The sequence below is a fragment of the Clytia hemisphaerica genome, unplaced genomic scaffold (assembly GCF_902728285.1).
Source record: "Clytia hemisphaerica strain Z4C2 unplaced genomic scaffold, Clytia hemisphaerica genome assembly, whole genome shotgun sequence".
In the NCBI taxonomy this organism is placed as follows: domain Eukaryota; kingdom Metazoa; phylum Cnidaria; class Hydrozoa; order Leptothecata; family Clytiidae; genus Clytia; species Clytia hemisphaerica.
The window spans coordinates 1,255,026-1,278,777 of NW_027103734.1; the positions used below are offsets into that span (position 1 = coordinate 1,255,026).

A 23,752-nucleotide genomic window follows, 5' to 3' on the forward strand; every position below is an offset into this window, starting at 1 on the left:
TCTCACTGTAAAAATTGTCTAAAATGACCAAAAATTGACCCAGTCAGGGTTACTATCTTGAAAATTAGTACAAATTTGACACCCTATCATATATCTCTAGAGTCTGAAAAAGGGACCCTGATCAGCGGCATGTCCCCATACTTAATTTTGCCTAAGTGCCCCCTGGAAGTCTGCCAGTAGTGAAAACCCAAAACATCCTCGTACATCTAACAATTTCAAGGTAGTGAAATCCAGCTAAACAACGGCCGGGCATCCGAAAACCCAGAAAACCAGCCATCTCAATGTAAAATGTTGTTATTTTCATTCACAAACAGAACCAAGATGTGTCTCACTGGTCAGCTTGTCAGAATATTGTTTTCGTATAAAAAGCATTCAATTTTTAAATTCCAAATTACCACTTTCACTTTTCATCATTTCCACACCATGTATCGCACCACCAAAAATGTTATATAAATACCATACTTTCCATCTTAATTTTTGAGGATTTCTGTAGCCATTTCAGAGTTACATTCTCTGGGATAAGGTTATCAAGTTTAACTTGTACTATAGAAAAAGCAGTGATCTGTTACCCAATGAATGTGAGCATAAACATATTGAACATTCCCTGCAAAAAGTATCCTGCATGATGCAGTCATGGAATCTGTGTTCAGCTGTGTCATATTGTCATAAATACTGCACTTGTACTATAGATTTACCAACGTACTAAGCCAACAAAATTTCAAAGATGCCAGTGTTAAAACATGTCATGAATGTTTATAACCATACATAATCAAAAAATCTTTCAATCACAACAATCACATGAAAAAGTGAAAGTATAATCCATATAAAAGTTTGTTTGTTTTTTGAATATATCAACGTCCCAACCAAGCCAAAAACAATGTATGAATAAAGTATCTCAGATAGAGAATGCCAAGACAGTTTAAATCTATGTTTATAAACATTTAAAAGCATTAAAAATCTTCTCTTCTCAGTTTTGCAAAGAAGTTGGAGAAGTCCTCGCCACGTTTTTCTGTTTGTGTTTATATTTTTTTTCTCATCCATAACTCTGAGAAACTCAAATATTGCGATGAGAATAGAAGAAAAAATAAGCCGTGTCCATTCATTTTATCTTCCCTCTTTTTCGAGGGAACGTTGCCTGAGATTAGATTGAAGCAAAATCCCGTATTGCACCGTTTGGAACTAGTCTGTCTTTCCAATCCACTCTCCCGCGGCAATTTCTATATTTTATAAGAACTCTTTATTATATAAGCACTATTCCCGCGTTCCTGTGTCCAAGGAAAGACAGACGCTTGCTAGTCTACATTGGATGGAAAGAATTGGCCAAAATATCGTCCCCGGTGGCGGAAAATTATCCTCCAATTTTTGGGCGAGAGGGCAGGGATAGTCGTCTTCAGCTTGATGTATTTTAACTCAAATGTGGAGCAATCCTTGCATCAGATTTCATCATTTTTAGCCTAAAATTTGTGAAAACTTACTTTTTCAATGGAGCGTGTGATTCGCACTATCGAAGAAAGAGAAAGTACTAAGTAAAGTCACCCGCTCACTGTGAAATACAAGAAGAGTAAAGATGCAGGATTACACAGTCGAACCCCGGAAAGCTGATCGATAAACAGCAAACGTGTTCCAACCAGCCAGCTTTCTCTGTCAGTCTGTTATGTTTTTAGCTTCATATGAAAGAAAAACAAACTGGATTTGAGGTGGATGATTTTAAGATTCTTTAAAAACTGGGAAAATCTACATACAGTTGTATTGAGAATCAAACCAAACATTCAAGGAAGGAATTTCACAACAACCAAAATGACTGTGAGTAGTCATATTGGGCTCTTCCAAGTTAAACATGTTAAAGTCCATTATAGGGGGGTGGACGACAGCGGAATTCCGAGGCAAAATGTTTTTTTGAAATTTCTGGATTTCCAATACAAAAGCAATTGAAACTCCTGGATTTCCGATACAAAATCAATTTTTTGGTGGAAAAATCTGGAATTTCCGATACCTTTTTTAAAACTTTGACAAATTATGTGGAATTTCCAAGGGTTCAAATAAAAAATTGAGCAGAATTTCCGAAGCACTTTGAAAAATTGACTGGATTTCCGAGTGCTTTTTTTATCTGAAAATTCCCGTCATCCACCCCCTATATAAATTTTTTTCTGGAAGAGCCCATCTTTTATTTTCTTATAACTGTATGGCCTGCTAAAAGCAGAAATAATACTTTCTTTCAAACAACATCTATCTTTGTTAAACGACACTAAATCTTTTTCAAACCAATTGATTTCAAAGCTCCAAAAAGAGGATGCTAACTTTTTTAGCTGGGCCTTTGTAGGGGGTACCAAGATTTGCCAAAAACTCAGGGGATGGAAATAATATGTTGTAGGGATCGAAATGTGTAGGGGGGATCAAATAAGAAAGGGGGGTTTGGAAACTTTTGGTCAATTTTTTAATCGTATACAAATGGTCACATCATTATTTTGTGAAATTATTGATATACTTTGTACTTTTTTTAAATCATTTTGGGGTGGTGCTTTGATCAAGTTTCCTTTGAAACAGATTTTCTGTAAAAAAAAGGGGGTAAGATTTCATTACAAAAGTGTTGAGTACCGTCAACGGCTCTAACTTGAGACGGTTGGTGAAAATATTGGATTGTTGATAATTATATGGCCTGTATTTTCACTTACTGTGACAGACCTCGCAATTTTCCGCAGAAGAACAGACTTTTTTTATATCTGTGTTCGGATGCTTGCTTCCAACCATCAAATTCCAACCATCAAACTAGTTTGATGGTTGGCGCAAATGGAAAATTAATAATCCCTAAATAATCCCTAAAGGCGTGGGCAAATGTGCAAATGTGAGCAAACTTTCGAAATTTTCCATCAAACAGTTTGATGACTTGTTTGATGAGTAGTTTGACACATTTGCCCACGCCTTAAGTAACCGATGGATTAGATATCGATCAAATAGTTAATCGATCAACTATCGATTCGTGATCGATTATTTATCAGATTTTAGGGAGTGGTACTTTAATTGGATTAGCTTTCACCCTTCGCGAGATGAAATTTCTCGATTTCTCGAATTTTCGCCATTTTCGCAAAATTAAAAGCAACATTTTTCGCTGATCTCGATTGGGATGTACTTTTGAATTGAATCCAATCCCCTGGTAGCATAGGGCCTAGAAAAGCTACTACACTCATTTTTTTTATAAGCATACGGTAAATTTCGGCTGAAGCATTCTCAAACCCTCTGAAAGGCTGAACAAAAAAAAGTTAAAAAAAAACAAAGTTACCGTTTTATTTAGAGAAGGGGCGTTATTGAATGGTTTGCCTTTTTGGAGGAGCATTATTAATTCGAAAGCGGGCGTTTATTCAAAGTAATACGATCGGTATGAGATTTGGCGAATTTCAGAAATTTTCTTTACTTCATTAAATACCTTATCTTGGCCCTTTTTACGCCGGACCTTATTAGTGTTATTTTTGGGCTCGTTGGTGGAATAAGGGCCAGCGTAAAAAGGGCCGGTAACGTAGTCAATAGTCGGTCACGATCGATATATAATCGATAACGATACGTGATCGAAGATAAGTAAATAATTGATAAGTAATCAATGCATGAACGATAAGTAATCGATGATTGTTAACAATCGATACATGATTGATAAGTAATCGATAGGTTGTATTACTCAAGATTATCGATTATATCGATTAACTACTACATGCTTGAATGCATGCGATCACATTTACACATTTCTCGTTGCAAAGATTTGTTCTTTTTGAGGTGTGAAAGCCTACCTGGTGAGAGGAATCTCAATCAAAAATTTCAGTCTGAAATCACAATTTTAGTCAGAATACCTTAAGCAGTTGGGTGTTTAAGATAAAAACGGCAATTATTTCTCTTTTCGGCAACTATTGCCGAAAACGGCAATTTTTTTGACAATAACATGCTGAATCAGCAGAAAAGTAAAAAAAGTAAATAAATGAAAATTGCCGTTTTCGGCAATAATTGCCGTTTTTGGAAAGAAAAGTTGATTTTATTATTGAACACGTGGTATTTTCAAAGCTTGCAATCTTCAGATGCATTTTCTTCTTACAGGAGCAACTTGAAAGGAAGAGTAACGTCAAAGTTAACTCTTTGCTTGAAATTGAACAGAATGTCCAAAAGAAGTGGTATGATGCAAAAATCTTTGAAGAAAATGCTCCACAGGTAAGGCGGTGGAAATGCTAGCTCTTTTTTATGGCTCTCAATGGCCAATTTAGTTTTGAAACTGTATTGGGAGAAAATGTCAAATACTTTATAGTGAACATCTGTAAATCAAAACAAAAATCATTATTGGTAATTGATTCAGTAAATTTCTTTTTTTTATCAATTATGCTCATTCCCATAAATTTTAATAACTAATCTATGAAAATTCATCCAAAGGCATTGTCTTAAACTAACACTAAATTTATAATTAGAGAAACAGAGATTGACTAGGGTGTGTGCCTACAAGTTAAAGATATTCTATGCCTCATATTTTACAAACTTTGTGTTTTGAATATTTGTGACATTTGTAACAAATAATAATTAGTTTCTCATTAACAGTTTTCTTCTTTTTTTTTCAGTCCAATGAAGAAAGGTATGTTGACAAAACATATTTCATTAGCAGAATGATTCTCCGTTTCATGTTAAATATTTTTCTTTATCATCCTTACTTTTTTAAAAACTTTTTGATACTTTACCAGGCAAAGAGATAAGTTCCGAAGTTTGTAACGAAAAATTTCAGAAAATTAATTTATTTATAGCATAATCCAGCAAAGAATTATCCTATGTCCTACTCTTTGATATTTTCATACTTTCATTCTTTTAGCACTGGAAAATATATGGTTACCTTTCCTTACCCATACATGAATGGAAAACTTCATTTAGGACACACTTTTACCATTTCAAAATGTGAAGTAAGGACCTGTTTAACACTTTCGTATTTCTAGTAATAAAAAAATTAATCTTGAAATTTCTTGATTTTGTAATTTTAACAATAACTAATCAACAGTATCAATCATTCCTTTGTTAGTTTGCTGTCGGTTATCAAAGATTGAAAGGAAAAAAATGTTTGTTTCCATTTGGTTTCCATTGTACTGGCATGCCAATCAAGGTTTGTAGAACAGTATTTAAAAAAGTTTGAATAAAATTGGTGAAAATTGGTTCTTACTCATCACTTATTTAAATTTGATAATTAACTTGTAGAACAATGCTAACTGTTGAATATTGATTCTGGCACAGATTACAAGACTTTTACTTTGCTACATTCTGATTTTTGAAGTATCACATGATTTTCGTTTTAGGCCTGCGCTGATAAATTAAAACGTGAAATGGAACTATTTGGATGTCCACCAACTTTTCCAAGTGGCGATGAAAAAAAAGATACAACCAACGTAAGAAAGAAGTTTAGGTCAAAGAACATTTAAATTTGAATTTTCAAATGGGACAGACAAAATGTTCAGACAGGTCTTACTGTGTTTTGATAATATCAATCAGTATTTGAAAACTAGTAGAATTGAAATTAAAAGTAATTTCATTCATGAGAACTGGCAATACAAATACTGGAAAAAATCAAATATTATTCAAAGTTCTGAAGGGGGTCACTACCCTCCCTAGTCTAGAGCAACACCTGCCTACTCTAGGTTGTACCCTCTTACCCAAAATTTGATGGAACTCCCCTCAAATTTGGGTGTCATCAAGATTTTTACCCACTTTCAAGACTTTGCGATTTTCAGGACTTTTTGTTCACTATGTTTTTTATTTATTTTAAGATGAAAAGCAAAGTAGCTGCAAAGACTGGTGGCTTGACTTATCAATGGCAAATTATGCAGGCTTTGGATATCCCAGATGAAGAAATCAAAAGGTAAAAGCCATCTATCCAATTTTTACTTTGAATTTGAAACCTCTGTTTCAGAAAAAATCAACCAAAACTTTCGAAAAACCCACTTTGACCGATCAAATGTACATTGTTCTTTGCATCCATGTGATACCTATGGTATCCAACTCACCCAAGAGTCTTCATAACATACCCATACCTCAAGCATTGTTACCTTTCTTATGAATTCATGCTTTTCTAAAACTAATTGCTCCCTAGTTTTGCTGATACTGCTCATTGGCTAAAGTATTTTCCACCGATTGCAACTGAGGATCTTAAAGCTATGGGTCTGAAGGTAAGAGGAAAAATACTGAATGGTATATATTTTTCATCAATAAGATTGTCATCTTAGCTTTGATTTATCGTGTATGGTAGTGTCTTTTTTCCAAGTCTTGTGGAGCCCTCATTGTTAATGTTTGATTGTATTTTGTCTGGGACATAATATTATCTTTTTATTTCACCAGGTTGACTGGAGGCGCTCTTTTATCACTACAGATGCCAATCCTTACTATGATTCTTTTGCGAGATGGCATTTTAAAAAATTGAAAGAAGCTGGAAAAGTGAAATTTGGCAAAAGGTACAGCTGAGACATTTTATAACTTCAAAGATAATTTATCTGCTAGTTATTTTACTGATTGCTAAAAAACTACGATCAACAACATAAATCTTCGGTAAATGGGAAAGATACATTTTTTAAAACAAAATTTTTTATTTTATTTTCAACTTTAAATTCCTAGATATACAATTTTCTCTGCCAAAGATGGACAACCTTGTATGGATCATGATCGACTATCTGGAGAAGTATGTATTATTCAAATGTTCATGAAATTTTCAATTTGTTTGTGTATATCCGGATGGTAAAGTTTTAACTAATCGGGGCGACTTGAACTTGTCTTGTCTAAATAATAATTCAAAATGTTTTGTAATTTAGGGAGTTGCACCTCAAGAATACACTTTGATCAAGATGAAAGTTGCTGCTCCACTCCCTGAAAAATTGAGGTACAAATTTCTGAAGTTTAGTTATATCTGTGACCAAGTAGTTTAATAGATTATAATAGTTTTGATGGTATTATTTGTTCTTAACTATTAATAGTTCCCTGGAAGGAAAAGATATATATTTGATTGCTGCCACACTACGTCCAGAAACAATGTATGGTCAAACCAATTGCTGGGTTCACCCAGATCTACCTGTGAGTGTTCTTTATTGTATAAACAGTGAAAGAAAAGGTTTTCTGCTGGTTAAAATATTAAAGTATTTCTTTTGCCTTAAGTTGTAATCTCAACCAGCTTGGTAATTACATTAGTAATTGCATATAATTTGTAGTATATTTCATCATTTCATCATCATGTATCTTTCTTAGTACATTGCTTTTGAGTCGTCAAAAGATAATGAAATTCTTATCAGTACAAGACGAGCTGCAAAAAACATGGCTTATCAAGGATTGACAAAGGAGGAAAACAAAGTGAATATTGTGCTGGAACTGGTTGGACAAGATATCATGGGTGTTGCATTGAACGCACCTTTAACGGCACACAATGTCATTTACACACTACCGATGTTGACCATCAAAGAGGATAAAGGTTGAATTTGTATAACTTTTTTGTAGATGATATAATCGCTCCTAGTTGTTTCAATTTGCCTAAATTAAATTGCTTCTTAAGAAAAAAACTAAACTGTAGTGTATTGTACGATGAAGACCTACTTGAAAGAAAGGCATGTTTTTTATGTTGAAACCTTTTTCTTTTAGGAACTGGCGTGGTCACTTCAGTACCTTCAGATGCTCCTGACGATTATGCTGCACTAAGAGATTTGAAAAACAAACAGCCATTCCGGGCCAAATACAACATTGCAGATGAAATGGTCTTACCTTACGAACCTATCCCAATTATTGATGTACCAGAGCTAGGGAACCTACCAGCTATTGTTGCCTGTGATAAATTCAAAGTCAACAGCCAAAATGATAAAATTCAACTTGCAGATGCAAAGGAATTGACTTACAAGAAAGGTTTTTATGAAGGTGTAATGTTAGTTGAGGAGCTGAAAGGATTGAAAGTTCAAGATGTGAAGAAACAGGTTCAGGACAAGATGGTCGCTGAGGTAACTCTTCTATTCTATATAAGAAAAGGATGAGGTACTTTTTTCAATAATTATGATGATACTGGACTCTGGTTTGTCTTTACTTATTGGTTATAATCGTCAATAAAATGTCCACCTAATTCATTTGGTTAGTTTTACACAAGTATAATATGGTAAAATTATTTTTACTCAAACTTTTTAACTATCATGGTTAATATGTTAAAAATACAGTTAAGGAACTGAAACTAACAAGAAGCTTTGATTTTTTCGTTCAGGGACAAGCAATTATTTATATGGAACCAGAGAAGAAAGTCGTTTCCAGATCTGGAGATGAATGTATTGTCTCAAAATGTGATCAATGGTATATTTCAGTTTTTTCCTGAAAGATTATCTTGATCTCTTTTAGCTATCTGTATCTACCTTATACGTATAAAAGTAGATTGGAAACTAGTAACTGTTGCCACCATTTTGTTTTAGTTGATCATGTGATTTACGAATTGGCGATTATAACTTTGTTTATTGTAATTATTGTTTAGGTACTTAGATTACGGAGAAGAATCCTGGAAAGCTGAAGCAAAGAAATTGTTGGGCATGATGGAGACGTATGTTTCATCCTTACAAAGTTTTCTTTTACTAAGATGAAACTTTCTGTTGAGCGAACAAGTTTAGTGTCAGGCTTCTCTTCTTTAAACACAAAAGCTGGTCAGTAAAAACTATGGAAAGTTTCAGCATATCATAGCACTAGGTCAATTCAGTCTGAAGTGAAGCTACGTTCTATTTCTATTGACTTTAATTGATTTTTGTATGATTTAATTTCTTTTTGTGCTCATTTCCATTATAGGTATGGAGATGAGACGAGGCATAACTTCTTGGCGACACTAGATTGGTTGCAGGAACACGCTTGTTCTCGCTCTTTTGGATTAGGTATATGATGAATAATTTTATATAAATTTTTCAATAAATTGATTGTATTTTTACAAGCATTGTTATGCCCTGATTGCCAAATTTTGAAATTTCTCTACTATCTTTCACAGAACAGTGAATCTCGCGGAATAATTATGTATACTGAAAGCTGTTTTTTCTTTCGTTTTCAGGTAGCAAGATTCCTTGGGATGAGAAATACCTCATTGAATCTTTATCAGACTCCACAATTTACATGGCTTATTACACCATTGCTCACTTCTTGCAAGGCTCAATCTACGGTCGAGATACTGGTTTAGCCAATGCTAGGTACTTCCAACGCTCATTTCATTTCGCTGCTCACTTAAACACAACACAGCTCTCTTGAATAATACTGAACACTTGAGGAATGCGTCGCCGATGAATTGCGTTGTAGAAGCACTTTAGAAGATAAAAATAGCTCCTTCCCTTTTGTTTGTAATTTACTTTCTTATCCCCTTGACAGTGCCGCACAAATGACCGATGAAGTTTGGGATTACATTTTCTTGAAAGAAGTCGATGAAATTCCAACGACCGACATCGACCATGAAATTCTCAGGTAAAATAATTCTTTCTTAACATGATGTTCTAGCTTGTTGTAGATTTAATTCAAAACCCTAACTCAAAGATCATTTCTTTTAAACATTAAACTGAATAAAGTTTCCATTTTGTTTTAGAAAAATGAAAGCCGAATTCGAATTCTGGTATCCGTTAGACTTGCGAGTATCAGGCAAAGATTTGATTCCCAACCACTTGACTTATTTCTTGTACAACCATGTTGCTGTGTGGAACAACAAGGAAGAGAAATGGCCAAAAGGTGTTCGTGCTAATGGGCATTTGTTACTGAACTCTATGAAAATGTCCAAATCGACTGGCAACTTCTTGACTTTGAAAAGCGCCATTGGAAAATTCTCAGCTGACGGTAAAGTCGACTACTCTTCATTTAATAATGCTTCTTCAACTTCTTGTTCAACCTAAGAAAGTTTTTTGAGAAAAGCTTTCTAATAGACCTTCTTTCCCACAAATGGCTCATTTTTTCGATATTTTGTAACATTATAATCAGTATGATTGCTGTTGATCGAAACCTTCCTCCTTTCATTATAGGTATGCGTTTGGCATTGGCTGATGCAGGGGATACTATTGAAGACGCAAACTTCGTTGAGAAAACTGCTGACTCAGGACTTTTGAGATTGTACACACTGATCGAATGGGTCAAGGTATTGGATTTTGAGAAGCAATTGGGCTACTTAAGGGTTTATTCCATCATATCAGTTCTACTCATCGATTTTGACAAATCAACCAAAATAAAAAACCCTAACCTCGTGCAAACCCACTTTCCTGAACATTTTTGCTGATTAAAGGCTCTATTATGACTCTAAACACCAGCTTTTCCATTACTTTATTCATGACTTGATAGGTATTCACTTATACTCCACTAAATTATCAAGGTTAGTAATAATGCTGTTTGTTAAAATGATGGTCCTTCTTTTTGAAAACGTTTAGGAGATGATCGAATTAAAGGAAAGCTTGAGATCAGGACCAATGAACGATTTCAATGACCAAGTCTTCTTATCGTAAGTTCAACCAGTTATTTTACCCATTCTTAAATTTCTCAACCAAGTTTGGAATATTTCCCGCTCTTTTGCTGTGAATTTTGAAATTAGACCATGATCAAAATCTCTGTAGAAAGAGGACCTAAACATGTTGAATTATCCTTATAAAAATCGATTTTTTTTTTAATTCAAGAGAGATTAACTTGACAATCAATAAGACAGAAGAAGCCTTCGAGAAAATGCAATTCCGTGAAGGGTTGAAGTCAGGGCTTTATGAATTCCAAACAGTACGTGATAAATATCGTGAATTATCAATCGATGGAATGCATATCGACGTGGTCATGAAATACATTGAGGTTTGTTATCTTCGTTTAGACCTTATAGCCTAACTATCTTGATTTTAAGAAAATCGAAGGTTGTGACCTAATAATGGTTCAAAGAGACATAATTTTTTTAAATATTCTGGTAAAATGTTTGAAAAAAAGCTTTTCAGAGAAACAAAAGAGATTTTTTCCACTTTTGTTTTGCCTTTATGTTGTGTTATATATTTTAAATGAATGCTAAATAACCAGTTCAACTTTCTTTAGGTGCAAGCTTTACTGCTATCCCCGATCTGTCCCCACGTCTCCGAACATATCTGGAGCTTGTTAGGAAAGGTATGTGTCTTCAAATGTTTGCTAGTTTCATTCCATGACTAATAGCTTGTTTTTCTTGGACTTTCTATAAACGACTATGTACAAAATTTTTAAGAACTCGCTTTTTTATGACTGAATAACCGAGAGGAAACCTCGTAAAAACCAATAAAGGTTAATCCATTCGGAAACATCATGGTTTCCCTTTATTTTTGTAGCCGGGGAGTATCATGAATGCATCATGGCCAGTCTCTGGTGATATTGACCATGGCTTGTTGACGTGCAGTCAGTATCTGATGGAGTGTGCACGTGACTTCAGATTACGTTTGAAGAATATGATCGCTGCTGCCAACAAAAAGGTATCACACTGTCTTTTCATTCTCGTTATTTTTCTTGACAACTCGCCGATTTAGGAACCACATTATTTTCAGTGACACGAAAAAAAAGGGATAGGGTGATTAGGGTTCGAACCTAAACTTATATTGCCTTTATTTTTAAGTAATTAACGAACTTTGTTAATTCCTAAAACACTAAGCACAGTTTGGCTATGAGGTCATTCTCGTAAAAAGATCGTAAAATGTGTTATGATTGAAAAACTGTTTTATCTGTTTTTTATCTGTTTTATCATCACTACCCCCGTTTTTGGTAAACAAGCAATTCTTTTTCGATTCGATGTTTTTGAACCATTCAATGGTGTCTTCGGATTTGTGCCATTGGTTGGCTTCAGTCGCTTCTCTGACGGATTTGTTTATATTTTCTAACAGTTTTTTACTTATTTTTCCTATTTCTGACTTAGCAGGGTTTATCAATCGGCATTTAGGGTTGTTCTCAAAGTCCGTTTTGCGATCTTTTAAAGTAATGAAAGCGGGTTTCTTTGCCATACATTCCACTCTATAAGAACAAATAATCGCCCAAGATCAAGAAAACGAAAAATTATATGGTTTAATCCACCATTCAGTTTGAATGTCAAAACTAACATTGCAAAAAGATTTCTCGCGATCGTCGATAAGAATTTCCCAAAAAACCACAAATTTCGAAAAATCTTGAACAGAAACACTTTGAAAGTTAGTTATAGTTGTCTACCAAACATTTCAAGAATAATTTCTTCACATAATAAGAAAGTGCTTTCAAACAATCAAAATCCAACAACTAACGACCCAGCGTGTAACTGTCGTAAGAATAATATCTGTCCACTTCAAGGAAATTGCCTTGAAAAAAACGTCATCTACCAATGTCACATCAAATCAACTATCAACGACCCGGGCAAATTCTACATTGGTCTCACTGGCAACACGTTCAAGGATCGTTGGAACACACACAAATACACACTGAGACACGAAGATGCTACAAGCCACACCCAGCTCTCAAACCACTATTGGGATTTGAAAAAATCAGGCGTCACTGACCCAATTCTCTCCTGGAAAATTATTGATCAAGCTGCATCATACAAAAATGGAACAAAAACGTGCAACCTTTGTTTGGCAGAAAAATTTCACATTATCACTTCCAAACGCAAACTAGTGAAAAAAAAAACTGAATTAGTCTCTAAATGCAGGCATACAAACAGATTCATTCTAAAGAACTATAAATCAGTCCCTCCGGACAAATAACTTTTATTTGCACCTTTTCAACTTTTTAATCATGTACATTATGTAATCACTATCCTATTAAGTTTTATATTTTAGCACTTTATTGGCCCAGCGCTAGCGATAGGGCCTTTCATTTGCAACTTTCCGTCCGTCCTTCCGCTGTCTGTCCGTCCGTTTTGGTAGAAACGGCGCTTAAAACCAGTACCGCACTTTTTAATTTTGCCGTTTGGAGAGGGAAAAGGTTGCTAAAGTCGGATACTGGCTACAAAAGATATATTTTCTGATTCCGCGCTCTTTCAAAAACAATTTTCAAAACAAAACAAAGATGGCGGTCGAAGGGAAGAGGATAATTACAAGGTCTCAAAAGAAGGTTGTCTATTGCTCATTCCGACATCGACTTATAACCTGACTGAAATTCGAGCCGTTACTAGCAACCCTGCGGGGCCCAAGGCGCCGAGTATGCACCCGGCACAGTGACAAGCCGTTACTAGCAACCCTGACCCTACCTAACTGTTAGTTAATCAATTCCAAACAACAAAACCCCCGGAAAATTTAAAATGTCGGAATGAGCAATAGACAACCTTCTTTTGAGACCTTGTAATTATCCTTTTCCCGGTCGAAGCGAGGAGGTTGATTCATACTTTCTTGAACATTTTCTTTGCTTTAGTGGTCAAGAGACTTTCAAACCAAAGATATTTTGTAATGGTTTTCTTTTATAAACCTTTTTCAACATTCTGCCATATCCTATAGTCTTTGCTCAAGTTTTCATAACGTTTTATGAGTGAAAATTCTACCTAAATCACTTATATTTTTAGTTTATTGTTTTCGAAAAGACTTTATTTTTAGGAAATAATGGCTTCTGATATAGAAATAAATAAACTGAAATGCAGCTCATTTATAAATTGATTGGAACTTTTTCCTTGATGCTACACAAGAAAACAGTCACTTCTGGATATGTCGCTAACAGCGGTCAGTGGTGGGACGTGGTATGATTTTCAAACTCAACACATGATTATTAAAAGTAAACTGATTCTGGAATTTGGTAATGGACACTAAAATGGACCTCATGTGTAAATTGGAACAAGATTGGTACTTTTTCCACGAGGCTACGCGTGAAAATGGTTATTTTTGGATCTGTCTCGTTTGACGATTGGTGCAGTGGCTTGATTTTTCAAATTCGACACAGAATTATTTCAAGCTGATTATGGAATATGTTAGAGGAGACTAAAATGCAGCTCATGTGTAAATTTGAACAAGATTGGGACTTTTTTCATGATTCTACACATTAAATAAAATGATCAATTCTGGATCTGTCGCATTAAACGGACGGTGGCTTGATTTTTCAAACTCGACTCACATACCGTCAACCATCTCTAACTTGGGACGATTTGTCGAAACATTGGACTGTTGCATATCTGGTCTGTATTTTCACTTACTGTAAAATCGAAAGAGAAATCGTGTATTTTTTAATACGCCGTTCATTAACTCAAATCAAATGACTTTGGAAGTTTGGTGAAATGGTAGCCGAATTGCCGTCCCATGTTTTTTCAGATAGTCCCAAGTTGAAGCAGTTGATAGTAATTATTTAAAGTATATAAACTGATTCTGGAATCTGTTAATGGACACTAAAATGCAGCTCATGGGTAAATTCAAACTAGATTGAACATTTCTCATGGTTGCAAGGCATGAACAGTGAAAATGGTCATTTCTGGATCTTCGCATTAACTGTTAACTCACATTAACCACATGAATTTTATTAGCTTGGATATGCAGACCATAAAAACTATTTCACCGTCTAGTTCTTTAAAGATCATTTTTCTGGTCTACGGTCTGGTCCAACTAACATGCCTGCAGGGATATTTCTCCCTGCATATGTGAGTGCACCTAATTCGTTAAAAAGTGCCCACTCACTAAGCAGAATATTCGGGGAATTTTTTTATTTTTTTCTATGGGCGCGCATAATTTATGGAAAAAGCTGACCTTGTGAAAAAAGATGAACAACTGAAAATGAAAACACAGGCTCATTTCTAAACAAAATGGCCGCTGGAAAGGAGCCTTTTTAAAATGTGGCTGATGTTTTGATGAAGTTTAGAGTAGTTTTGAAAGTTTTTTGAGTTTGTAAAAGAGGTTATATGGTAAGTTAATTATGTGTGTCTGCCTGGGTTTTGATAGTCTGTCAACAAGGTTCACTCACAGGCAGTATCAAACAAATTGTACCCGAAATTTTTAGTTACACCAGGTAAGATTTTTTTTTCTGAAATTTTGAGTCTGGATACACAGGCTAGAATTTTATTGGAAATTTGAACCTGCGCCTGTGTAGGCCCGGTTGGTAGGAGACCATTCAATAAAATTCCAAGCGTCTAAACAATGAGAAGTACCGCGGTGATTTTGAAAATTTTTTCCTGTCTTCACTTTGATCCATGTCAACGGGGTCATACATTTGCTGTTTTGCACGCTTGTTTTCAACACGTTACTTTTCGCTGGGCCTTCAACGGGCCAACGGGCTTCTTGTTTAGATATTCCCTTTGGGACTAGGTATTTCGATTTCTACAAGTAGAATTTGTTCGTAGAAAAATTTTTATTTGTCGAGTAAGACTTTTTTCCGATGAAAAAGGGGTTTTCAATTTTTAGGGGTCTCATCCGAATAACATATGGGACGATGTGGTAACATTTCGATCAAAATTTCATATTGGTTGAGGAGATTCTATTTTTTAATTGATATTTGATAGTTGACCTCGGCTCGAACATTTATTATACTCAACAACCAATTTTTAGTCGTCCTAAAACCAAGTAGGTCAACATGATTTTTTGTATTAAGAAAACTTAATATTATTTCCACCTGTTTTGATAAAATTAATTATAGAAAATACAAGCTTTCCAAAACTAAACCATCCCAGTTTGCTCAATTCTTTCTTTATTTCCAAACCTTTTATCGAGTTGTTTAGGTGAGACCAATTTGTTGTTTTACGGGCCCGACCGACCCTGAAATTCCAAAAGTCAAAATAAAAATGATTTTGGTAGTACATTTTTAATTTCATTACTTTACAGACTGCCAAATATTGAAAAATTTTGATAGTTTTACCAAGGTTTTAAGAATTTTATGTCCAATTTTTTATTTTATCCATGAATTCGAGCTTTTTTTGTCTTTTTGTTTTCTTGTTCGCATTCTTGTCAAGACGTAGTAGTTTTTGCTGCCTTTTTAGGAGACTTTATAGGTGGAATTCTACTTTCATTTTCATTTTTTTCACCGACCGACCGACCGACCGACCGACCGACCCTCTTTATTGGGTAGCTTGGCCCGTAAAACAACAAATTAAATTGACCTCGCCTTATAGAAAAAAATTGTGTATTTAAAAAAAAATTCACAAGTTCAGGATCGAAATTATTTATTTCGCCGAATGCTCATGTTACCCCTGATATTCAATTATTTTCAAAAGAAACACAATCAAAGGCTGACGAGAAAACAATGCTCCTATTAGAAACAGTTGTACTATCGAGTACCAACTCCATGGAAAATTGGTTTCCAATATAGCTCGCAGGGGATAACTTTTTCCTGGAGAAATGTTCTTCCGGAAGTACATTTATCCTTGAAAGACGTTACTGGTGAGTATTTGTATCTAAAAATAAGTTCTGCTTTATTACCTTTTTCATGTGACTCAACAATTTTTTTTCTAACCGACAGAAAGGGAAGAACCCATCAGTGGAGGTTGGCAAGCCTACTCAAGGTGTTGTGTATGTTGCTAAGGAATATCCACCCTGGCAACAAGTGGTGTTGAAAACTTTACGTGAGATGTATACACAGAACAACAATACCTTCCCTGAAAACAAGGAGATTATGAATGCTTTGAAAACAAATGCTGATGTCAAGAAACATATGAAAAAACTGATGCCATTTGTTGCTCATTTAAAGGTATGTTTTTGATACTTAAAGTGTATTAAATATAGAGAGGATTAGATTTGGTGGATTTGGAGGTTTTAGGCTCAATCCGCCAAATAAAATACCCGATGTTAGGATAATCTTTTGGAGGGAAAAATTAATACAGAATTAGCCTTTTTAACCCTATTATTATCAGGCTTTTTCGGATTTTGTATTCTCAAGGGGGGGGGGTGTTTTCCACCAGCCTTGCATAACTTTTGATCTAGAAAAGATGTGGACATGAAATTTGGCAGAAATGTTTTCTATCATAAAAGGAGTTCATAGAAAAAAATTTGGGTTGATGACGTCATCATGAAGGTGATGACGTCATCACAAAGTTTCACAATTATCGCTGACCAATGAAAAAGTACTATTCAATAAAATAGCAATTAAAGTTGAACGAATGGAGATTTTTCAATTCTGTTTGGATTTTCTAAAAGCCAAAAAGAATATCTTTAACATATTTGCCGGTTTTTTACATACTAATAAAATTGACGTTTTAAATCTATGCAGAAAATGAGTAAGTTTTTTCAAAAAACAATGACGTCATTTTTGATGACGTCAGCAGTTTTTGAAAATTTTTAAAATATTTTTTAAAATTTATTATTGATACCTAAAACCTGTCAAAATTTGAAGTCAGTTGGATGCCGAGATCAAAAGTCATGCTAAATTTAAGATTTTGGAATTTTACAGGGTTTTAGCTGGATTTTATGATATGCCTGCACAAAAAAGTCATAAAACCTGATCTAGTCGGTGTAAAATTGTAAAATTTGGTATACATGCTGCTAATAGGATTATATTAAAAGTCGAAAACTTTCAGAGTGTTAAAATTTTTTTTCAGTGAGCTATTAGCAAAAGAGTGCCAGCCTGGTGGAAAACACCCCCCCTGATAAAAATAGGGTTAAGTCAAATATCAAGTAGTCTTTATAAAACCTTTGCAGCCGCTCAATTGAATCCTTGACAAACTAACGAATCTGATAAACTATCAAATTAAATATCCACAAAAAATAGTCATTCGGGTAATCGCCAAATTAAGTGCGAGCCAAAAATTAATTCACTAAAGTACCACAACTCAAACGATCTTTTTGGACCTACCTGGAGGTCCTATAAATTAACCGTTCGTTCGTTCGTTCGTTCGTTAGCAACTTTTCTCGAGATTGGCTGATTTTTTGCACAAAGATGTGTAACTATAAACCCTCGAATGTGACGGAGCCCGATTTTCGAAAAAAAAATTTCGGGGCAAATGTTTTTTATGAGATAGATGTTTTTTTTGCTCATGAGGGCTTACTTTTGAGGAATATGTGTGTTTAGACATGAAATTTTGGTTGCTTGGCGTGTTTTTATAGAAAAACTGGCCAAATTCGATATTTTTATAAGCACATTATCAATTACTTAGGTATTAGCTTTTCTCGAGATTGGCTCTTTCATTCTTTATGATTTTTTGCACAAAGATGCATAACTATAAATCCTCGAATGTGACGGAGCTCGATTTTTGGAGAAAAAAATTTTTTGGGTAAATTTCAGCTAAAAAACGGCTAAAAAAGGATTTTTTGGACTTTGTGAAATATTGGATCATTGATTTTTTGCATGAAAGTAGGTAAAAGATGGCTCAAGCAGATTTTTGTTAAAAAATAATTTTTCAGCTCAAAAAAACGCATCTTTATCTATAAGAATCACTATTAATAAGCATACATCAATGTTCTTAGCCAAATTACTCAATTTTTTGATGAGATGGATGTTTTTTTTGCTCACGAAGTCTTGAATATGAAAGATTATTTCAAGAGCATGAAATTTTGGTTTCTAAACGTTTTTTTTATAAGAAACAAACGACTAATTTTAATAGAACGTCACTATTTGTGTTATGAATGATTGTTTAATGGTCACGCTCACGTAGATATCAATTATATATGTGTTAAATGCATAACCAGGTTGGTCCATAAAAGTATCATTTGTTTCATTCAAAAACATTATTAATAGCCATCAAGCATGTTTAAATTTTCAATAAAATGGATTTTTGAAGCCGGAACTATTTTTAAAAATCGCCGGAACAACCTATTTTCGCCGGAAAGACAGTATTTCTTGATTTTCTCGAGCTGTACTTTATATTTATGAAATTTTGCACACTGATGCAAAATGACAATACCTAAAATGTGACCGAGCCCGATTTTCGAAAAACATTTTTTTCCGGCCGAAAATGCCGGAAATATGCCGGAAAACCCGGTTTTTTGACATTTTATCGAGTTTTCATCCTTAGTTTTTTCTGATTTTTTGCAGAAAGATGCGTATTAGCAATGCTCAAATTATGGTCGAGTCCGATTTTCGAGAAAAATTATTTTCCGGTCTGAAATGCCGGAAATATGCCGTTTTTGCTGATTTTCATTAGACTTTTTGCTGATATTTCATTGTTTTTTCACGCAAAAAACATTATTGATAACAATGCCACCAGCAAGCATGATTCATATGTTAATAAAACTGATTTTTATAGCTGAGACTTTCTAAAAATTGCCGGAACAGCCGAGAATCGCCAGAAAAACGGTTTTTCTTGAATTTTTCATAACATGACCGAGTCCGATTTTTGAGAAGACCATCATTCAATTGTCAATAAAACTGATTTTTGCAACCTTCTATTTCTCCCCCACCCATCAACAATCAATGATTAAATTTAAGGCGTTATGTCTTCGCTAAACGCTATATTTTCTGACTGATTGTTTTCATTTTTCTCCTTATTGCTATCTAACTTTCATCATCAGGTAGGTCCATTCAGCATCTAGCTTGTTTATCTTGATCTTGATTCAGACCACTTCTGATGACCAACTTAAATGGTACTGTAACATTTGATTGATATACTGTCCACTTTATACAACTTGATATTATATATTCTATCTCGTTCTTTCAGACACGTGTAGCAACTGAGGGAGTGTCAGCGATGGATTTATCTGTTTCTTTTGACGAGACGACCGTTTTGATGGACAACTTGACCTACCTTCTGAAGAGCATCGAGGTTTGTAAACTTCCTTTTTATAAGAACCAATGAGACTAAAATTGTTCTCATTTTGTGCTTTGGTTTTTGTCAATAAAATCGAGCCTAATGTTCTCATTCATTCTTACAAGAAGATAGTATGATTTGTCCGAAAGAATAAGATGCCGTCCATGCAGCCCTTGAAAAATACTTTAAAGGTTTTATTTTACGTAAGTGTTCCCGTTTTATATCAGACGCATGTTTCATATCAGGACAGTGCCTCCCTATTGTTATATTGTGCTGAATAAACAAAAAATTGTTTTTCTTTTCCTCTGTCTGACAAATCTTGCTCCACATATGTGTCAATTCAATGTGAAAAAGCTTGTATGTTAAAATTGAGCAAACGATATCACTCTTATTTAAAAACAAAACCTTTAAAAATATTTTTGTTGATAAGTTTCTTAGAAAGAATTCGATTTCCATTTCGACTTAGAGAAATAGTCAACTGTATATCCATTCCGTCGCTTCAACAAAGTATTATTCTCAATTTTTTTAGCTGGAGAACATCGAAATCAAACCATCTACTGAAGCTGAAGCTAAAGTTCAAGAAGAATGCGCTCCTGGAAAACCTTACTCCATTTTCAAGTCCTGATCACAACCATTAGTAGAATAAAATTATTACAATTTTAGTTTTTTTATAAAATAAATAATTTGAATTTGAATTCAACTATCATTATTTGCGAAAGATTTTTTGAAATAAAACTCAAAACAGTTACATTATACCTTTCACATCCATGATAATAAGAGTAGATAATGATCATCTCAAACCTTTAGATTCTAGGGAATTCATTCGATACCTACCTCACTCTTATCTTTAGGGTTATGCAACGGATTAGAATAGGTGGATTAAGAACTCATAGAAAACACTCCTCGTTAGGTTATCAAACTTTTTTACGAGTTTGCTAGCAATTAAAACTTGATAAGTTGTAAAAAAGTTGTAAAAAATCATTACTTTCAACATTTTCATTGGTCATTACGTATCACGTGGTACATTTTAAATAAGAAAATGCACTTTTTTAGCCCTTTCTATCCAATGCAGAAATTAGCCAAATAATTTGAAATTTATTTTCCTAATTCTAAATACAGTCTTCTTTCACCAGTATGCAACCCATTCGTGACCCATCGATAGTTTCTTAGTTATAGACCATACGTTAATTTTCACTTATCTGAAGATTGCCATTGACAAAAGATTAAAAATTTACATTAAAACTGGTCTAGCGTTTGTTGATGCTAAAACTTAAGTGCAGGATTTAAAATATTTGCAAAATCATCAAAATTGATCGAATCATAGGACAAATTCGTTTTCGAAACTGTATAAATTGGAAAATTGTTCTTATAAAAACAATGAAAAAACTAAACGAGGAGTGCGCAGAGTCATTTACAGATTTTTCTTGTAACAATGAGAAGACAATGGATCTCTCTTGGGAGCAACGAGAGAAGTTAATCCACCTATTCTAATCCGTTGGGTTATGTTTGAAAATCGGGGAAATCCAAAGTTCATTTTTGTACTAAGCGCTTTACTGTTTTATAAAAGGACCTCATGCATTCTTCCTTTTTTTAAGCCCATACGGGTACAATTTGAACACAATAATTGGTTTTAATGAACGCTTTTCCAAAACGGGAACTTTTGGGAATTTTCGACTTTAGATCCCTCAAAATCCCGCCATATCCCGCCCCTAAGATCCCTCAAAACCAGAATCGGGATAATTGACGTCAAAAAGAGTAAACTTTGTTAGGTCAACGCCGACTTTCTTCCGCGCGATTTTCCAATCATCCGTACAATAAGGGAGGTATACGATAAATAACTCGAAAGTTGATGGGAACCTCCAAATAACATTTGATTCGAAAAGCCTTGGAAATTTTTATTATGACAACAGGAGTTTTCGAATTTTAACGGATTTTTAGCGGCTTTGTGCTCATTTTCATCCTCACTTTTCCATTTTTTAAAATATTTTCTGTTTTGAAAATATTCCACTCATGTTTGTTTGTCTTTTCAACAAGCACGCACAAAACTGTTACAGTATCTCAGTTGAATTCTATCAAAAGTTACGCTTCTTTTTTTGTTTCTTGTCTTCGCTGCAGTGCACTATACCACTGACCTTTATATATCCCTGGACCAAGTTGCTCAATGCCGGCCAAGCAAAATTTTATGATCGGGTTTTTTGGCCCAGCGCTAGCGATAGGGCCTTTCATTTGCAACTTTCCGTCCGTCCTTCCGCTTTCTGTCCGTCCATTTTGGTAGAAACGGCGCTTCAAAAACAGTACCACACTTTTAAATTTTGCCGTCTGGAGAGGGAAAAGCTTGCTAAAGTCGGATACTGGCTATAAAAGATATATTTTCTGATTCCGCGCTCCTTCAAAACAATTTTCAAAACAAAACAAGATGGCGGTCGAAGCGAGGAGGTTGATTCATACTTTCTTGAAGAGTCAAGAGACTTTCAAACCAAAGAAATTTTGTAATGATTTTTCTTTATAAACCTTTTTCAACATTCTGCCATATCTTTGCTCAAGTTTTCATAAAGTTTTATGAGTGAAAATGCTACCTTAAATCATAAATCACTTTCATTTTTAGTTTCTTGTTTTCTTGTTTTCAAAAAGACTTTATTTTTAGGAAATAATGGCTTTTGATATAGAAATAAACAAACTGAAATGCAGCTCATGTGTAAATTTGAATAAGATTTTTTCTTGATGCTACACAAGAAAACAGTCACTTCTGGATATGTCGCTGTTTTACCAAAACAACAGTCAGTGGTGGGACGTGGTGGTATGATTTTAAAACTCAACAGATAATTATTTCAAGTGAACTGATTCTGGAATTTGGTAATGGACACTAAAATGGACCTCATATGTGTAAATTGTAACATGATTGGAACTTTTCCATGATGCTACGCGTGAAAATGGTTATTTCTGGATCTGTCTCGTTTGACGATTTGGTGCGGTGGCTTGATTTTTCAAACTCGACACAAAATTATTTCAAATATGCTGATTATGGAATATGTTAAATGGAGACTAAAATGCAGTGCATGTGTAAATTTGAACAAGATTGGGACTTTTTTCATGATTCTACACATTAAATAAAATGGTCATTTCTGGATCTGTCGTATTAAACGGTTGTTGGCTTGATTTTTCAAACTCGAATCACATAATTATTTAAAGTATATAAACTGATTCTGGAATCTGTTAATGGACACTAAAATGCAGCTCATGAGTAAATTTGAACTAGATTGAAACATTTTTCAAGGTTGAAACGCATGAACAGTGAAAATGATCATTTTCTGGATCTGTCACATTAAACTGTTAACTCACATTAACCACATGAATTTTATTGGCCTGGATATGCAGACTGTAAACTATTTCACCGTCTAGTTTTTTAAAGATTATTTTTCTGGTTTACAGTCTGGTCCAACTAACATGCCTGCATGGATATTTCTCCCTGCATATGTGAGTGCACCTAATAGGTTAAAAAGCCACTATATATTTGCGGGTATTTTTCATTTTTTTCTATGGGCGCGCATAATTTATGGAAATTTTCCACCTAGGACATTTTTATTCCAAACCCCCGCCGCTTATTAAGTTTTGAGATTTTTTCCAACCTCCCCCCGCTTATTCCAAACCCCCCCGCTATTAGGTACCCGAGAGTATTCAACCGTGAACCTGCGCCTGTAGACCCGGTTGGAATGGACTTCGTACTGCGGTGACTTTGAAAATATTTTTCCTGTCTTTGATCAACATGGTCATACATTTGCTGTTTTGCACGCTCGTTTTCAACACGTTACTTTTCGCTGGGCCTTCACGCCCAACGGGCTTCTTGTTTTTAATTGGTTAGGCAAAGTTTCAAACACTACAATGGCTTCATCTCGGGTACCAATTCCGAAACTCCAATTAAAGATGGTGGATATAGCTTGTTCCAGGGATATATAAAGGTCAGTGCACTAAACCCACAGCAATGATAATCCGCCCCTTTTACACCCGCTTGTGCCGCCCGACCTTGCCTCTCGTTTGATAGACTAGTTTTGAATATATTTTTCCCTTTTTATCAAAAGTATTTGTTTCTCACTCGACAGAAACCAGGATTAGAAAATCTGGTAATAGAATTCGGTACTGGTTTCTATTTCATGTCAAATTTTCTGTGTAATTTTCTGCTGAGCA

The 23,752-nt window shown here is 34.6% G+C and overlaps 1 protein-coding gene across 2 annotated transcripts; it reads left to right on the forward strand.

Moving 5' to 3' along the window:
* Positions 1-1,559: 1,559 nt before the first annotated feature.
* Positions 1,560-20,312, forward strand: LOC136805086 (leucine--tRNA ligase, cytoplasmic-like). 2 transcript variants are annotated; one of them, XM_067061650.1, is made up of 28 exons: positions 1,607-1,803; positions 4,078-4,188; positions 4,587-4,600; positions 4,832-4,919; positions 5,036-5,116; positions 5,307-5,396; positions 5,775-5,866; positions 6,098-6,173; positions 6,343-6,455; positions 6,616-6,679; positions 6,810-6,877; positions 6,972-7,068; positions 7,240-7,459; positions 7,627-7,976; positions 8,231-8,316; positions 8,492-8,557; positions 8,797-8,879; positions 9,050-9,185; positions 9,361-9,453; positions 9,572-9,816; positions 9,999-10,111; positions 10,398-10,468; positions 10,641-10,803; positions 11,035-11,103; positions 11,298-11,438; positions 16,351-16,578; positions 19,481-19,585; positions 20,100-20,312. In XM_067061650.1, the coding sequence occupies exons 1-28, from the start codon at positions 1,702-1,704 to the stop codon at positions 20,193-20,195; spliced, it is 3,261 nt and encodes a 1,086-aa protein (XP_066917751.1). In that variant the 5' UTR covers positions 1,607-1,701; the 3' UTR covers positions 20,196-20,312. The 2 variants fall into 2 exon arrangements, with proteins under 2 accessions (XP_066917752.1, XP_066917751.1); XM_067061651.1 differs by lacking the exon at positions 4,587-4,600 and having other exon boundaries at positions 1,560-1,803; positions 4,078-4,196.
* Positions 20,313-23,752: the final 3,440 nt, after the last annotated feature.